Consider the following 17,227-nt stretch of genomic DNA (forward strand, 5'->3'; position numbering starts at 1 on the left):
ATGAGAGGACTCACCCTGCAGAGAGGTGAGGGACTGGTGGAGAATTCCTGCCGTGCAGCCAGAGGGACGCGAGGTTGCAGGTTAAGGCGACTTCAGTCGGCCTTTGGGATTTATTAATCTGTTCCTGTTTTCTCTGAGGACATTCCTGTTTGCTAATCAGATGGCCTGCTGCTCTCCTGACAGGTTTCCATTCCTGTGGTCATGTGCATTGTTGACTCTGAGCGCGCGTCTGACGTGCAGCTCGCTGAGGCAATATTGCTGTTAGATAGTTTGGATTTTGCTTGGACAGAGTAAGCAAGGTTGTCAAAACATGTGAGCGGCTTGATAAAACATGTTATTAACAGAGCGTGGTGTGCCGCTCGCCTCCTGGAAAAACTTCCAGAGTGTGATTCAATCTCACTGACAGGAAAGCCCAGGCAGAGTCATGAGGCTGGTGCTCGATGCTGGTATTATGAAATGTGTCTGACAAGTCAAACCGCCTCGGAAAAGCTGACAGGGCTGATTTTGAACAATATGAAACCCTCGCTGAGTAGTTTAATCTTCAGGAGGGTAGTTTGACTGATCATACTGCGCGTGTTTACTGCGCTGCCCTGTTGTCTGTGTCATCTGCTGCATTTCTGTAAATAAGAAAACACAAAAATAGACCATAGAACATTTAAGACTTCTTCTACTTCAAATTAAAAGCTTAATTCTTCATCCGTCAACACTCATGTTTCCACTCTAAACGCCCTTGAACAAAACGTGCCCCCCCCCCCCCCCCCCCCCCCCCGCCCCTTCACAATAAACTGCTCCGTTGTATAATTACTGTAACCTCAAGGTTATATTTTACTGTAACTCAGATTCTGGATTCACATTAACCTCTGTGCTCTATTGACGTTAGCTTAATGTTTGGGGTCCCACAGACCCTGCATGGTAGTAATTACATCATTAACACACCATATATGTCACGTATTATATCTTATGTGGGCGATGCAAGAACAGATATTCCTTTTGTTCGCTAAAAAGTGATTCACTGACAAAGAGAAGCGCAGCATGTTAGCCTACATAGTGATGAACAAACTCTTATGAAACTCCAATAACAGAAATCCAGATGGACTAAAAGTCCCAGTAGCTGATATAGATCTTATGAAAATACATCATATTTACAGTGTTTTTACAGTCTCTGAGACTCCAACCAGGAGCAATGTCTCCATTTTTATAGTAGACGTCAGCTCAAAATCACATTTCTGAGCAATTCTCATGAAATAAGGAGGAATCGTTGAGTTTTAAGGTGATAAAACGATGTTAAGTGTGTTTCTTGAGCTGATAAAGAGGGTCTAGATCCTCAGGACCCCAGACAGAATATTAGGGTTAATGACACCAGATATATGCTTCTAGCTCCCACCAAGATATGAATCACGACAGGGAGGAAAGGAGCCAAACTGAATGGAAACTTTTTGCCCTCAAATTCCAGTCAGAGTTTAGGCTGTAATGGACCATGAAGGGATGAATGAGTCACTCAGGGTCTCTCCCACTGACCTCCCTTCATCACTGAAGAGACGCTGCTCTCTCCTATGTCACCCGCTGGTATGGGATGGATCGTGTGTGTGTGTGTGTGTGTGTGTGTGGGCCTGGGCACTGGACGTTATCTGACACAGTGTTTGTGAGAGTCTGAGACATGCTCGTCGTGTCCGCCAGGCAACCTTGGCAACATGGTCGCTGGAACAGTGAGGTGATGTGTGTGTGTGTGTGTGTGTGTGTGTGTGTGTGTGTGTGTGTGTGTGTGTTTATCTACGTGGTGATAGCACTGCGGCCTTGTGGGCATCGCTCTTATATATAGAGCACTTTCAAAAGCCTACAGACAGAAATCCGAGTACTCTCTGGAGCCATTCGTCCACTTCTTCGCGATCCACTCGCTTCTTTAGTTCTCCAGTTCTCTTAAAACACAAAATGCTGCCTGCAACCTTCAAACTGTGTGCTGGCATCTCCTACCGGCATATGAGGAACATGACAGGTGAGTGAGAGGATCCTGTTTAGACTGGCATTCAGCCTCTTGGCCTATTTTCTACCTGTCTGCTCAAAAGCATCGATTTTGTCAGTGGAGTCAGATCAGCTGGATGAGCCAATGAACGACTTTTCTTATTATTTCCTTCCTGTTGATGTACTCTATTTGTATGAATGCATTTAGTATTGCAGTAACTGTGTGCTTTTTATCTCTATCTCCCAGGTTTGAGGAAGAACGCAATGGTGGCCATTCACCATGAGCTGAACAGGCTGGCAGGTCCAGGTCCCAGTAACTGGATCAGCCAGGTCCGCCGGCGGAGCTCCCTCCTCAGTGAGTAGCTGCATGTGATCATTTGAGTGTCAGACCACACAGATAGAAAAATGACAGACTGGATACGTTATGTTTGGTGAAGAGAGACACAGATATGTCAGCATCTAAACCTGCAGAAACACGGTAGAGGGATCTGGCTGACTTGCCTGTGCTTCTTGTGTGTAGGTTCCCGGATTAAAGAGGAGGAGAGGTACAGCGAGGAGGAGATGTCTTATGTGAAACAAGGCGAGGATGCACTGCAGAAGGCCATCAGCATCCTCAGTGAACAGGACGGCTGGACCATTGAAACTGTGGCTGTGAGTATGGAGACAGGACACACAGAATAGGGCTACCACCTGGACAGGTGTTTAAAGGTGTGGCTGTCATGATTTACAGCTCTGATGAGACAATGTGAAATCATCCACTGTGTATTTTACCAAATGTGAAGACTTCCAGTACTTGTTTAACCCCTCCTCAGGCAAACGGAGACAAAGTCCTGAGTAAGATGCTGCCCGACATCGGGAAGGTGTTCAAGCTGGAAGTGATGCTGGAGCAACATCCTGACAATCTTTACGAGGAGCTGGTGGGAAATATGGAGCGAATGGGGGAGTGGAACCCTAACGTCAAACAGGTCAAGGTAAGAGAGGGAGGCAGCCACTAAAATTCACATTTCAGAAAGACGCAAAAACAAGCACGAACACTGATAGACGTCCACAATGTTGTCCCACAGATCCTTCAAAAGATCGGCGACGAAACAATGGTGACCCACGAGGTGTCTGCAGAGACGCCCGGCAACGTGGTGGGGCCGAGGGACTTCGTCAGCGTCCGCTGTGCCAAGCGCCGGGGCTCCACCTGCTTCCTGGCTGGAATGTCCACCCGGCACCCGAACATGCCTGAGCAGAGGGGCGTGGTCAGGTGAGTCAAGGGCAAGCAGTTCACTTGTTGTGATACTTGCATGGGTTTGTATTGAGATACACATATTCACCATTAACTAGCTGCTCATTAGTGTGACCAGCGGAGGGATTCAGAGTGACTGTGTGTGCAGTGGATGGAGGGGAACGCCTTCTGCCATTTAAACTGATATACTGATCACTACATGTTTCAGAGCGGAGAACGGGCCGACCTGCATAGTTATGAAGCCCTGTGCCGAAGACCCAAATAAGACAAAGTTCACCTGGTTACTAAATATAGACCTAAAGGTAAATGACTGCGTTGTCTTTCCCACAGTGAACCACTTTGACCTGAGTCTAACGTTGTCTTTGTCTCTGTCCTCTGCAGGGCTGGATCCCGAAGACGATCATAAACAAAGTGCTCTCCCAGACGCAGGTGGACTTTGCCAACCACCTCAGGCAAAGGATGGCTAACAATGTTTCTCTGGAGATGGCTCACGCCTGCTGACACATGATGCCTCTCGAGCTTTGGCAGCGTGCTCTCAACAGCGCAAGGAGAGCAACCCCTGCTCATTAAGAAATCGTAGAAATCTGCTTAGAGCTGCTGAAGAAACATGAAAATCCACAAAGTGTCAAGTGGTTCAGATGATGCTTGTCTGAGATCTTTGGAAAATCTGAGCTCAGACGTTGTTTTCAGTTGGCAAATGTGGGTTTTCTTGTCCTTCTTTGTAAAAACTGTCACGATATTTTGCATCTTACGCACTTTGTGCTGTGATTGTTTCTGACACATTCATCCACATTAGTCACTGTGAGCAGTAAAACATCTAACAAGCTGCACATTGTTTCCTCCTGATAACACCCCAGTTATTGCCCCCCTCCCTGCTGTGAAACTGCACTTTTATTTCAGTGTTTTATTTATTGATTTATGGATTACACTGCAACGACTGCCAAGTGAATAAACCATTGTAATGTCACTGATATTTATGTCTCCGCGCTTTTATTGTGTTGTTGGGGAAGAGGAGAAGTTTGGATAATGATTACACTGTCTTTTCCTGATGCATGAGAAGCTAAATAAAAGCTCGTAAAACATTTCAACGATCACGGTCGACTGAAAACACAAAGACTGAAAAGCAGAGGTGGGAATAAGTCGCACATGTGCAAATCACAAGCAAGTCCCGAGGCTCGAGCTAGTCTGAGTTTACCGTGGTGAAAAGAAAGGAAGTGGAGTCCCTGCTGGTCACAAGCCATAATTAAAAAAAACAGCAGAGGTAGCAAGGCTCCTGTAGCACCTGTTAGCATTTCACCATGAGCACACAGCTGTGTTAGCTGGTAATGTGCCCATTTAGTTAAATTCATATATATATATATATATAACCATTTGGTTATATGACCCTGAATCAGTCCCCTGGTGGTCTTTTAACACTAAGTCTAACATAGCTTGAATTCATGATGTTCAAGCAGCCAAAGTTAGCTGAGAAGACACATTCACACGTTTCCTTGTGGGTTTTGTAGCGATGGATGAAGTCGTGGCAGTCAGGTCACTGATTTCTGCCGTCATCGACATCATTTCTTTGGCCTCTGCTGGGTCTAGCAGGTTGCCAGGTTTGCACACTTTGCAGTAGAAATCAGCCAATCGTGTTTTACAAACATAATGTGACTTCTAAATATCTTAGAAAATGCAAACGTCTTTTATCAGCGTTAGTCAAGCAAGTCTCCAGCCCTCAACTCTGCGAGTCGTGTGGCTCAAGTCCACACATACTCAGTCACACTGAGCAGAAAACCCAAAACTCATCTCGGAAACTCCTCAAACTGCACCATCATCCCTCTTTGACAGTGAGGAGACGGATGAATTTAAAGCTTCTCTTTTAAACCATGAAATATGCAGCTCATGAAAAATGTCCTCCTCTTTCCTGATGAGCCTTCAGACCGACGGTTTGCCAGGACGAGCAGGTGTTTGGCCGTTCAGATGTGTGAGGGGCCCAGCAGCGAGCGGCTCGCCGTGAGCCAGCACCACATTCCCCGAGATCAAGTAACGGTGGATTTCATCCCAAACAGGAAATCTGTCCTCCATTATTGCCAGTTGTGTAACATTTTTCCTATTTTGTGTAGTTTCAATCGATCCAAAATGTTTTGTAACAGCTCATTTTCTTGGATGTAGTGCAGGCGGCAGGGGCCAGGATTCTCTCTCTGTCTCACATGATTAAGCTGGCTGCAAGATGCTCATCGGCACGACTTCAGCATTATGTTATTATGACCGAAAAGGCCTGAGGGATGTTTCTGATGTGACATGGGAAGGGAGCTGAGTGTAACCTGTGAACCGTGGAAGCTGTTCTTCACTTTTTCCATCGACTTTTTGGAGAATTTAGGCCTCAGACGAGCGGCCGGTCGAGTCTGACTCCAGTTTACTCTAAATAAAACAAACCTCAGCAGAACAGTTCCAAGCGCTGCCTCGTGTGATGCAAAACAAACATTTCTTTCCTTGGAAGAATGTTCCAGAGGGGTAATAACTGACATCTGCTCCAAATGCCTCAAAATGTGAACATGAGCAGATGCGAGGAGAGCTGCAGCCACTCGGAGATCTTCTTCCAAAATTTGTTTAATGAAAGAAATTCTGAGGAAGGAAAAGGAAATTTATCTAGTGCAGATAAGTTGTGTAATCAGGCCGGAAAAAGACTAAACAAGCTGTCTGTCAGTCGGGCTGAATCCCTCGCTCTGATGACAGCCTTGATTACATCTTTTATTTTTATTTTCTTCATCTAAAGTCCATCCAGGTGTCCTTGATTGAAACTCCAAACATCAGCTTTTGTTTCTGTCAGGGACAGAATGAAGGCTAATTCTCATAAGGAACACCAAACGCTATCAACTCTTCATATTGCAGCCTTTTTCATAATTAACACACTAATTATTAGAATGATAATTTGGCTCAGAGAAAATTGATTTTTTCTGTATTCAGAAGAGTATCTGTGCTGATGGGAGGTAGAAAAGGAGGTCACAGGCTCCCTGCTCTGTGAGAGAGAGAGCGATGACGTAATGAAGCGAGAGTCCGACACAGGAAACCACAATTCCCAAGATGCACTTGAAATTACCGTGGCCACTGGACGGGGGAAGGGAAGCTGAGATTGGAGGGAGAAAGTCAGAAACTGAGGTACTTTTGAAATGCTTCATATTGCATAATATAGTCGGACAGGCCACAGCACGCAGTGTTTTGAAGCGTTTATAATAAACCTTGACGACTAAAGCAGATTAATCCGTGCGGCGGTGTCGGATTTGGGCACAGACTCCATCCCCGTTACAGTTCAATAGAGCTACAGCTAGCCCGTTAGTTAGCCTGACAGCTGGCTTTTCTTGTGTTAGGTCTCAACTACTTCACCGCGCTTGATATTCCTAACTGAAATCGTTCAGCCGTTTGCGGTCAATTTTGGCCGGTTTGCATGCGGTGTGTTGAGGCGTTGCGTTGTCGGTGTGAGAAGAAGCCGTAGCTGCGTCTTTGTGCCTGCGGGGTTGCTAGCTGACATATTGCTAGCATGTTGGTTGCTACAGATAATGTTGGCTAGCTGACGTTAGCCGCCGCTGTCAGAGCGGCGCTGACAGCAGACAACTGTCAGAGGGAAAAGATGCACTCATGCGACAAGTTTGGGCATTTTTCTCATGATACTGTGATTATACTTTGATTTTAATGTTGAAGTGTAACGGATTTCTAGTGTTTTTATTATCTTCCTGAGATTCAGACAGTGGTAGAGCTGGTATTCACATACTTTTTTTTGAGTAAAACTACTGAATTGTAGTTCAGTAGAAGTATAAAATAGCAGGACTTAAGTAAAGTATTATCTCAAATCACCGTATTTGAGTAAATCTTAATTTTACATCACTAAATTCAGCTTGCTCTGCCAAAGAATAGCACACAAAGTAAGGCTGCAACTAATGATTATTAGGAGTAAAGAACAAGAAGTATTAACATTTAAGAAGCTGGAATCAGAGAATTTTGACTTTTTTCCTTAAAAACTACTCCGCATTTTTGAAGCTGTATGCATCATCATGTGAGTAATATTTGATTTGTGAGTTGCTCATTGACAGACATGTATTAACTGTTGTTTTTGTTGTAGTTTTCAGACATTGTGTACCTATGACAGCCCCTCCTCAGGACCAGACAGGAGCTCCATCCATGACCCACATCTCTCTGGACACCTGCACTGCTTATTCTGGACATGTGCTGCTGTTTCACGTGAGGCTGAAGACATAACACAGCTGTGGTGCAAATAAATTCAGCTACAACCGTTGTGGCGCCTCGAGGTGCGTGCTGGCTTTGTCTTCGGTGCCAAAGTGATGAAGCGTCTCGGACAAGGAGAGCCCAGCCCTGAAAAGCAATGTCATCATCCAGCTTGTGTGCACCTCTGATGGGGCTGAGGAGTGAACCCACTGGCCAAGCAGATCTGTGGAGGAGAGGAAGGAGGCAGGTTTCCAGGAAACTTGTGTATTGATGGATAGCCATTTCCTCCTGTCAGCTCTTGTAGACTGATACCTGCACATTCCTCTCAGTGTGCACACTCAAGGCTAGACTTTGGAGTAGCTAATAAAACACCACCGTCGCTAGTACACCGACAAAGAGGATATGATGTGCACAACACGGATTTCTGTTGCCAGTGACACTTCATGAAATCAGACTGGTGACTGTGGACACTGAGTTCTCTGTTTATATGAGGAGAAAAGGAGGAAATCATAGATACTTGCCGTCACGACAAATGTGCACTACAGAAACCATGGTGGTCCTTGCATCAGCTCCTCAGCCCATCTCAGTCCATGACCTCAGAAGCCTTTAGAGGCCAGGATCAGGAACACGCTCGCCAGCCAACTCACTCATATGCAATGGAAGAAGACACTGATGTCACATCCCACACTGAGGTAATATTATTTCACCTTTGGCCCTTTAAGATTTTAAACGTTTAATCGCCTTCCAGTGTTTGGCTTCACAGCAACTTAACGCCATTAAAGCAGAAAGCTACACCTGCTTTGTTTGGCAACAAAATGGAAGTATTGCCTTTCCGCTGTTGCCCTGTTGATGTTTTCACCCTCTGAGATAAGTGTTCCCGTCCTCTTCCACGCTGTTGTATAATGTTAAACAATTAAGAGCTCATTTGTTTAAGCAGTTCTGTCACATGTGTTTAACTTAACCGAAGGTCAACAGTTCTCCCTCTGCTTTAGCTGTAATCTCTGGTCTGGCTCGCTTGGCATGCTGGCATGGCGGCAGCTGACAGGGCATTTCCCTTATCCCCAGCTTGGTTTTCTAGCCGTAACATTGCTTCTTGCTCCCTGGCCTCTAGCCTTGTGCATTGCTTCTTTTGTAAACAGTCGGATAAGTATGTCCCCTGCCTCGCTGGACGCAACCCAACAGGACAGAGACAGTTATCCTCAAAGGAAGTGCACCCTTAAATTACCTAATTCTTCATGAGTAAGAAGTGTTTACAACTCCTGAGACATGTCTGAGATTGTATTTGGCTTGTTGAACTTCATACAACCCCAATTCCAAAAAAAAGTTTGGACGCTGTGTAAAACATAAATAAAACACTGAGATCGTTTGCTAATCCCTTTTGACATACGCTCAACTGAAAACAGCACAAGGACAATGTAGTAAATGTTTACCTCATCAACAAAAACGCCTCTTTTGTCCTAACTTTTTGGAATCTGCGTCATATTTTTCACTAGTCAGTTTTAGATTTCAAGGATGGCAGATTTACCAAAGCATCGGAGCGTGATGAAGCGTGCAGTGATAATGAATTAGCCGTCTTAAAAGCAGTGAGAGCTGCACTGTTTTTGCATTGTGAACATGTCTGAAGCATCTGCTCTGTGCTGCTGCCGTCCTGTTAGGCCCTGAATGGTTTGTCCCGTGAATGTAAACCATTAGAGGAAATCACCAATGGACACTCCAATCATAAGCCTGTGAGTACGGCTTAAATCACTTCTCCTTGAGCTGCTGTAATTTGTTTCTCTTAGCAAGTCTTTTATTTAGAAATTGCCCTTTTTTTTAAACTTGTCTTCTCAGGTCATGAACGGACTGATAATGACTCATAATGTCAAAGACCACACCAACGGCAGCGCACCACTCAGATCCCTGCCGGTAATTACGTTTTATTCTTAGTGTCTCACTTCAACCAAAAGGCCCTGCTTGAATGAATGTACGCTAATCCATTATTTGATGATTATCCAGATTTCAGTGCTGAAGCAGAACGGTCTTCTGCAGACCCTGGCAGCTGGAGGGGACCAGCCGAAGCCTGCAGGTAACACGCTCATACTCTCACATGACCTCTCTTTTGTCTCACATCCTCTTCCCTCAGGAATTTGTGAGTGTATCCTAGATACCAGGCAGCTGTTGCAGGTAAAACCTCCCTCAGGAGAGCAGATTGGCTGCTCTGAAGAAGCACAGGGTCTCACCGGCAGTCTGAGTGATGCATATCTGGCAGGAAGCATTTATTACTGAGAATGAACACTGTCGGCCTTTGCACCACAGCACATAGGCCGAGTAGATGCTCGCCCTCTGTCAGGGCTTCTGGCAAAGTGTGTTGGGCCTGTTCGTTTGTTTTCTCACCTTATTTTGTAAATTGTCTCTACAGAAGAAAATGTGGAGTTGGAGAAGGCCAGACAGGAGTGGGAGGCTCTGGAGAACGTCCAACCAGGTCAGATGCTTCTCACTGTTTCACCTGTTTACATCAAGATAACGATGACTTTCTCGATTTATTTTTAAGTCATTATTCCAAACGAATACATTTTTCCTGATATCCGCCAGCTCTCACTGAGGACTCCAACCCGACCCCGATCATCTCCTTCAATGAAGCCCTGCAGTACTTCCAGACCACAGACCTCGGGGACTTGCTGGTAAGGAATGCTGCCCACCAAAACGTCTCCAATAAAAGCTGATATTTTAATAATGGCCAACCCGAAATGATAGCAGGGGGAGCTGTTTGTTGGGATAGAGAAAGGCTCGTCCAAAATAAAGGCTGGGAAACAAATCTACCTACACTTTAATGGCTCATATGGTAAATTCATCAAACTGTCCATTTCCACAGCATCAGTGAAACAATATCGTCATGCTATACTTAAACTCTGAGTTTGATGATTTCACCGTAAAAGCTCCCCGGGGATGAGAGGGGAACATTTTATTTTGAAACGGATGGAGGAAGTTTGGATTGAGAGCAGACTCCAGCACCAGCAAATCATCGCAGCAAAGAGGAGCAAAGCAGAAACCACGGAAATTTGAAATAAAGGCCCGTCTCAAAAAAAGAGATGTGTTACTCGTCTGTGATGTGAAAACAGAATTTAAAGTATGTGAGTGAGAAGAGACAAACTTAGCATCCTTCAACAACGACGTGTAAATATGGTGAAAGAGCGTCATAGAATTATCAGTCCTGCCTTCTCATTGTGATAAAAATATTCAAATAATGCTGAAGAATTTTAGCAATAAATGCTAATAACTATCATTTTTAAAGTGAGATTGTGTTTTTGTCCCCACCCCCACCTGTAGAAGAACATCCAGCCAACCATTCGCAGGACAGGTCTGGCCGCGATCACACACTTCCTCTTCGGACCTCCGCGGCTGCACAGGGAGCTCCTGGAGGAGAGGGATCTGGTCTTTGCCATCGCACAGTGTGAGTGTGTGTTTGCTGGGCCGGTTTTTTGTGATCGTCCCACCCGGTGTAACCCTCATGAGTGTTCACTAAACCACTGTGTGTGTTTTCTGCAGGCCATGTGGACAACAGCCAAACAGTCCACATGCGTGTCCTCCAGACCATCTATAAGAGGCTGATTGGCAGCAGGCTGGACTGTCCTCGCTACGGGGCCCACTGGGAAAACATCGGCTTTCAGGGTAAGACACCTTTACGCTCCTTCGCTATAAATACGAAGGCTCAGTCCTGGGATGTTCTTATTAAAATCATTGTGCTAGTGAACTATAGCTCCTTAATTTCGTAAAGTAATGGCTTTGAAGGAAATAGGTCTGAAGCATCTGTGTGACAGAGTAAGACGTTCTTTCAGAAAAGAAAGTCTGCATCCAAAATTCTCCACAGTGTTCACACCAAACAGGAAGCACTAAGATGTGTTGTGCTCTGCAGGTACAGACCCAGCCACTGACCTACGTGGCACCGGTTTCCTGGGACTGATGCACACTCTCTACTTTGTGATGGACCCAGAGACTCTACCACTGGCTAGAGACATCTACAAGTTATCGCAGCACCCGACACAGGTATCAGCAGGCAGATGTGTTTATGACTGGAGGTCTGCTTTATGTTCATTTTTGACAACTGATTCAGGAGTCAGGTTTCACTAATCCTCCAGAGAGGCACTGAGACTTCTCCCATGGCAGGCGTGCTGCCCTGACCTTTGCCCTCCCTGCAGAGCGCAAAAGAGAATTTCCCCTCGGGGATCAGTAAAGTTTGCTACAGGACGAGCTCGTCTCAGGACTCGCGCTCGCAGCCCTTGTGTTCCTTGTGGACCTGAATTTCCTGGTGTGTTTTCTCTGCTGTAGAACTTTCCATTCAGTGTGATGTCAATCAACATGACCCGCATCGCTCTGCAAGTGCTCAGAGAGGAAGCCCTGTCCAAGTGAGTCAGCGGCCTCAGTCTTTTGTCTGCTGCGTCCTCTGTAGTGTCAGTGTGGCTGTCTGTCACTGTATCTCTTCACACCAGCGCTCCTCTTCCTCTTCATACCAGGGAGTGCAATCGTCGCCAGCAAGTGGTTGGTGTGCTGAATGAGTTCTACGTTGCCACGTACCTGCACCTGTACCAACTGTGGAAGACCCAACAGAAGACCATTGCTGACTCTGGCTTTGTACTAAAAGGTAAAGAACCAATCAGGCTTGTTCATTCATTGGAGATGAAGATAGAGGAGGTCAGCGTGTTGCGAGTTTATACCAATATTTTTATATGATAATGCATCAGTCAAGGGAAACCAATTTTACACATCAGAGTGTGTTTACAGGTCTTGGGGAGTACTGCCACATATGTGAAAAAGTCATTGAAAGCCTTTGTGGCTCCAGAGGGAGCTTCCTGGAATCTCATAAAGTGACTCAAGGGAGCGAGATCGAGAGAAAATGAAATGTCAGCGAGGAGTTAGAAAGAAGTGAGTTTACCAGACCTGTGCAGTCAGCTCCTCATCTCTGTTTGAGGCAAGCAGGTTGAGTCTGAATTAGCCACTATTAGCTTAACGCAACAGAATGTCCGACCAATGTGTCAGCAGTCACGTGGACGCCAGGTTTTGAAAATTTAGATGAGAGCATGGATACCACTTTCAGGTCTGTCTGTTAAATGCAAACCTACAGCTAGCACCTGGTTAGCTTAGCTTAGCGCAAAGACTGGAGACTGTTAGCATGGCTCTGTCCAAAAGTGACAAAGTCTGCCGAAAAAAGCAACAAAAACTGAAGTGTGAAAGCGACAGAGAGTCCTGAACACAATCTGTCACTGTTTTATATTTCTGCTTCTGTTCTGATTAACAGACGAGATGTGACATGGCCGTTCATTGGCTGTGGAGGTGCTGATAGGTGGATTCTGTTACCAAATAGCTGTTTCCTCCCATTTCCAGTCTTTGTGCTAAGCTAAGCTAACCGGCTGCTGGCTTTGGCATATTTAATAGACAGATATGTGTCCATTCTCATTTAACACTAAGCAACAAATGTGGAGCTCCTCCTTTACATCCCGAGTCGCAGGTTAATGCGTTGAACTCAACACTCAGACTGCAGAAACACAGATTGTCGTCTCGGCGTGAGTCCCTCAGTCTCTGTGTTTTCTGACCCATCAGAAGTGGAGCTGTTTGCCAAAAAGAACCCCAAGCAGATGCTGCGCCGACTAGAGGTCTTCCTGAAAGAGAGGCGGGCAGGTGGAATCCCCCGTGGGACGTCGCCAGACCCTCAGGCCCAACAGCCCTCTCCCAGCCTGGGGGAACGAGGGGCCAGAGCCGGGACGGGACAGGGAGGCAAGGGAAAGGAGATGCACTTCACGGGAGTGTGTGATCTACCGCCAGACATGGAGGGGGAGGCCAGACTCATCTAAGCTAGACTCTGTGTGTGTGCGTGTATGTGTGTGCGTGTGCGCGTCACGGTCCTGTTTGTGAGTATGTGTGAGTGGCTTACTCTCAGAGAGCTAGAACCCCACCAGACCCTGATCTAGGACCTGCTATCTGAACCCATTCTAACACTTCCACTCCTTCCACTGATGCTGGGGTGCTGCACTTTGATCAGATTAAGCTTGGGGGGTCTTTCAGAGTTATGTTTGGTTTTTTTTCTTTTTCTTTTTTTTTTTTTTATAAATGATTAATTTATTTTTTTTAAAACAGAGAACATAGAACAGTCAAATATAAAGAGCTGATGCAGGTCAGAAACACAAGATGTCACAAAAACAACAAGAAAGTGAATGTTTGCACCTTTCTGTGGATTTAGTAGCCAAATCGATAGCTGCCAAATTCTTGTGGTTGAACTCTACCTGCACAGACGTCCAGACGCTGCACACGCCTCTGTCAGGGTATGGAAGCGTTGCGGGGGGGGGGAGCACGGCACGGCCCGGCGGTCTCTCTCGCTCCGGGATGCAGCTTCGCCACACGGGCACGCAGCCAGGCTGACAGCGCAGGCTCAGGGCAGCGTCAGCGGGCGTGCTGTTGAACGCTCTGCTAACTTCACGTTGATCAGAGAGAAATGAATCGGATTCTGCTGCAGAGCAAACAGAAGCAGGTTTCTCTCAGCGGCGGATTGAAAACCTGGGTGTTGAGCAGGATGCAGAAAGTTCGCAGAGGCTGTTCTTAAACATCGTACACGGTAGACTTGTGTAGACGTCACGTGAAAGGATGGATGCTGAGTCCAGATGTGTGGAGGCTTAGCCAGTTGTTGGTGTACTCATGGTGTCTTCTGCCAGAGGTCTGATAGACTAGGTCCAGAGCTCCCACTTAATACGGGGGATATATTTTAAAATAATATAAAAACAAACTATTTTAGTCCTTTTTGAAAGGACAGCTGTCATGACTTTACAGTTATGTATCAAAGCACTTCAGATCTTTGTTATAAACTGATGGCTGAGTGACCGTGAGGAGGAGTTTTAACGTGGTGAAAATCCACCAGAACATCTGAAGACCCTCTGACGGTCAAAGCCGAGGAGACACCTCCTGACAGAGTGTGTGTGTGTGTGTGTGTGTGGCCAGGTGGAAGGTCTGGTTGAGCTTTCTCTACATTCCGTTACAAAGCATGTGATTGTACTTTTTTTTGACCAGTTCAGAATTTATTCCTGTGTGTGTGTGTGTGTGTGTGTGTGTGCGTGCGTGTGTGTGTGTGTGTGTGTGTGTGTGTGTGTGTGTAATGAAATGAATGAGCTGATATTGATGAAGGGTGCCTCTCCTCGGAGATGTATGGTACAGTATGCAATCCCAGCTCTTACTCAATGATAATCAAAACGATAGTGCTGTGTGACGATAGAAATCGTTCCTAACTTCAGGGTTTGTGCGCTTGTGCAAGCGAATGTGTTTGTGTGTGTGTGTGTGTGTGTGTGTCGTATGACAGGAACTGACTACAGATGGGGTGCTTTCCTCTGCACACAATAAGCCAGCTTTACTAAGTACTTGATCCATCAAGCTGCAAAGACGGTACTTTTGTCATTTTAAAAATGGTACATCACATTTCCGGGGACGGGATCGATCCCGAGAGAACACACTCTTCGCTTTGCTTTTTTAGAAACCAAACCACACGTTCGGTTCTGGACGCAGCTGGTTTCGGCGGCTCTGTGGCCTGGAATGGGTAGAGCTCCTCAGCAAAGCTGGTTCCTGCTTTGTGCTAATGTGAAACAGTCTCCCATCGTCGTAGTCTCAATCTGTAGCATGTTCAGGTAGCACTAGTACTGTAGCATCCTATAGCCTCCTCCTCTTCGTAAAGCTTGTTGATGTCATGTCTCAGTTACAGTCCGTAGTGTCGATGAGTGCGCAAACTGTTACTACTATAGCACATTTATTTTGTATTTGCATTAAGTCTCCTTCAGTGGACACACGTTAAGGTGGCGCAGCGTACGTTTGGCAGAGATGTGGGACAGACTTGACACGTTATCGAGCTCGACCTTGTCTTCTAAGAAGGTAACAGTAGAAACGGTGCCTACATCCAGTGGAGCCATGCGGGGCGGAGTGCTGCTCGGGCCTCTCCTCGCATCCTTGTTTTTCTTTTCTTTCATTTGAGCCACCGTGCCACCGTAGACTTCCTCCATTCATGTCACAGTAAACAGAGTTGACCCCCAGAACACGCAGGCTCAGTAGATGTACACATACAGACACGCAGGCATGTAAATTTTCTACGTCGACATCTGCTCGGCTGGTTGCTCTCCGCCATCTCGTGGTTTAGCCAATTGTTTGCGAGTGTTTTGATTGAGCGGGACAATTTGCACTGTTGTAGATATTTGATAGTATGTGTGACGTATGCAAGAGGAAACAGGCCATCTTCAATAGCCATAACGTTCATCGTCGCCCACCTCATGACACAGCGGAGTCCGATTCCCTTCCTCGCTCCAAAAATTGCACCACGGATATGATCTCACATCTAGTTTTATTGAATTTTAAACTGAGGAGCAGTACAGTGTATGTAAATCAGGAAGTTTGTATATAGAGAATTAATGATTGTAACTGTATGATTGTCTGTAGGGCATTATACTGAAACACATTGCTTACCTCAAGACTTGAGACAAATCTCTCCTTTCTCTCTCCTGATGTTTGTTTGGCCTCTCAGTCAGACTCTTTTTACGTTTCCTTGTACCTAGGCCTTCTCTCATACCAATTGGACATGTTATATAATGTATATTCAACACCTAAAGCACTACGTAATAGCAAACTAACACAACAGCTGGTCAATGTTACGTGTATTCTATTTAAAGACACATTTATAGACACTATATAGGCCCACACGCGCTCTGATGCACATCTGCAGACGAAAAGTCCTTTTTTAAAACGACCTATGATTGGCTGATGTTTACCATGTTTGGAATAAGCTGGTTTTCTCGTGGCTTCAGTGATAGTACAGTATACTTTTGCCGTGTTTAAGTGTTTGATGTCCAGAAAACACTCCGAAACAATCCAGTCTTTACAGCTGCAGTCACAAACCAACAGTTCAGTATATGATTGTAAAGATAGAGGCTTGATTAGCAGTCATAACACGGTGTATGCTTTGACCTTGGTATATATTCAGTATCCAAACAAGGCCTGATTTATCCTCTCATGTTACCAAAAGTTATATTTTCAGCCGTTGTAATAGATCATATTCTTATGCGTTGATCATCGTTTGGAATCTCCTCAGTTGTGAAACCAGAACCAAGAGAAAAAAAACGGGTTCTTGCAGGATGTCGGATGCTCTGAGAGGTGCGGTGTGAAGTTCTGCTTCGTGCAGCAGCAGCTCGGCAAATACAATCACTCCTCTCGAGGTCCTGCGCTTTATATGAAGGTGTTTTACTGTTGCCGTCGTCGTCACGTCCCTCAGAGCATTTTATGACTGTACCTTGATTGTAGAAGCCCTATTTTATACTGAGAGTTATTTCAGAATACAGTATGTGCTGTTGTACATTAAATGTATTGTATGGAGAAAGCTAAATAAATGCTGTTTAAAAACGATGGATTTTCTCTGTGGACTCACTCATCACACACTGTATGTACATTTTCCCACTTTCAGGAAATGATGCAAACATTGTGCCGCTGGACGTCAATCAAGCTGCGACTCCATCACGTCACTGCCAGTTAAACTTTCCAAAGAGGAAGCAAAAGGATTTTCCAAAGATTTGATTTCTTCCGACTGTTCGTGTTGATTGTTTCTTCATTAAAATGATTCATTCACACTGAAAGCTCAGTCACATCCAGAGAAAAAAGCAGCAGATTTTGACATTTGAGAAGCTGAAACCAGCACTTATTTTCCATTTCTGCTTGATTAATCAACTAAACTGTTGATCAGAATTGTTGCAGATATATTTTCTTTCATCAACAAAGCATACTGACATTTCTGAGTAGTAAAAAAAAAAAAAAAAAAAAAAGTGTAGATTTGCTGCAGTTTGGAAT

The 17,227-nt window shown here is 45.3% G+C and overlaps 2 protein-coding genes across 3 annotated transcripts; both read left to right on the forward strand.

Moving 5' to 3' along the window:
* Window positions 1-1,885: 1,885 nt before the first annotated feature.
* Window positions 1,886-4,111, forward strand: star (steroidogenic acute regulatory protein). 2 transcript variants are annotated; one of them, XM_076731004.1, is made up of 7 exons: window positions 1,886-1,993; window positions 2,207-2,314; window positions 2,480-2,610; window positions 2,772-2,930; window positions 3,024-3,208; window positions 3,399-3,492; window positions 3,572-4,111. In XM_076731004.1, exons 1-7 carry the CDS (start codon window positions 1,930-1,932, stop codon window positions 3,689-3,691), a joined length of 861 nt encoding a protein of 286 aa, XP_076587119.1. In that variant the 5' UTR covers window positions 1,886-1,929; the 3' UTR covers window positions 3,692-4,111. The 2 variants fall into 2 exon arrangements, with proteins under 2 accessions (XP_076587119.1, XP_076587117.1); XM_076731002.1 differs by having other exon boundaries at window positions 3,399-4,111.
* Window positions 4,112-6,242: 2,131 nt separating this feature from the next.
* Window positions 6,243-16,789, forward strand: elmod3 (ELMO/CED-12 domain containing 3). The gene is made up of 13 exons (XM_076730633.1): window positions 6,243-6,328; window positions 7,287-8,082; window positions 9,046-9,117; window positions 9,221-9,295; window positions 9,386-9,455; window positions 9,789-9,851; window positions 9,962-10,050; window positions 10,697-10,820; window positions 10,916-11,038; window positions 11,283-11,413; window positions 11,696-11,772; window positions 11,881-12,008; window positions 12,965-16,789. Exons 2-13 carry the CDS (start codon window positions 7,981-7,983, stop codon window positions 13,213-13,215), a joined length of 1,305 nt encoding a protein of 434 aa, XP_076586748.1. The 5' UTR covers window positions 6,243-6,328; window positions 7,287-7,980; the 3' UTR covers window positions 13,216-16,789.
* The last annotated feature ends 438 nt before the right edge of the window (window positions 16,790-17,227 follow it).

Source organism: Chaetodon auriga, chromosome 5 (genome assembly GCF_051107435.1).
Source record: "Chaetodon auriga isolate fChaAug3 chromosome 5, fChaAug3.hap1, whole genome shotgun sequence".
Lineage (NCBI taxonomy): Eukaryota > Metazoa > Chordata > Actinopteri > Chaetodontiformes > Chaetodontidae > Chaetodon > Chaetodon auriga.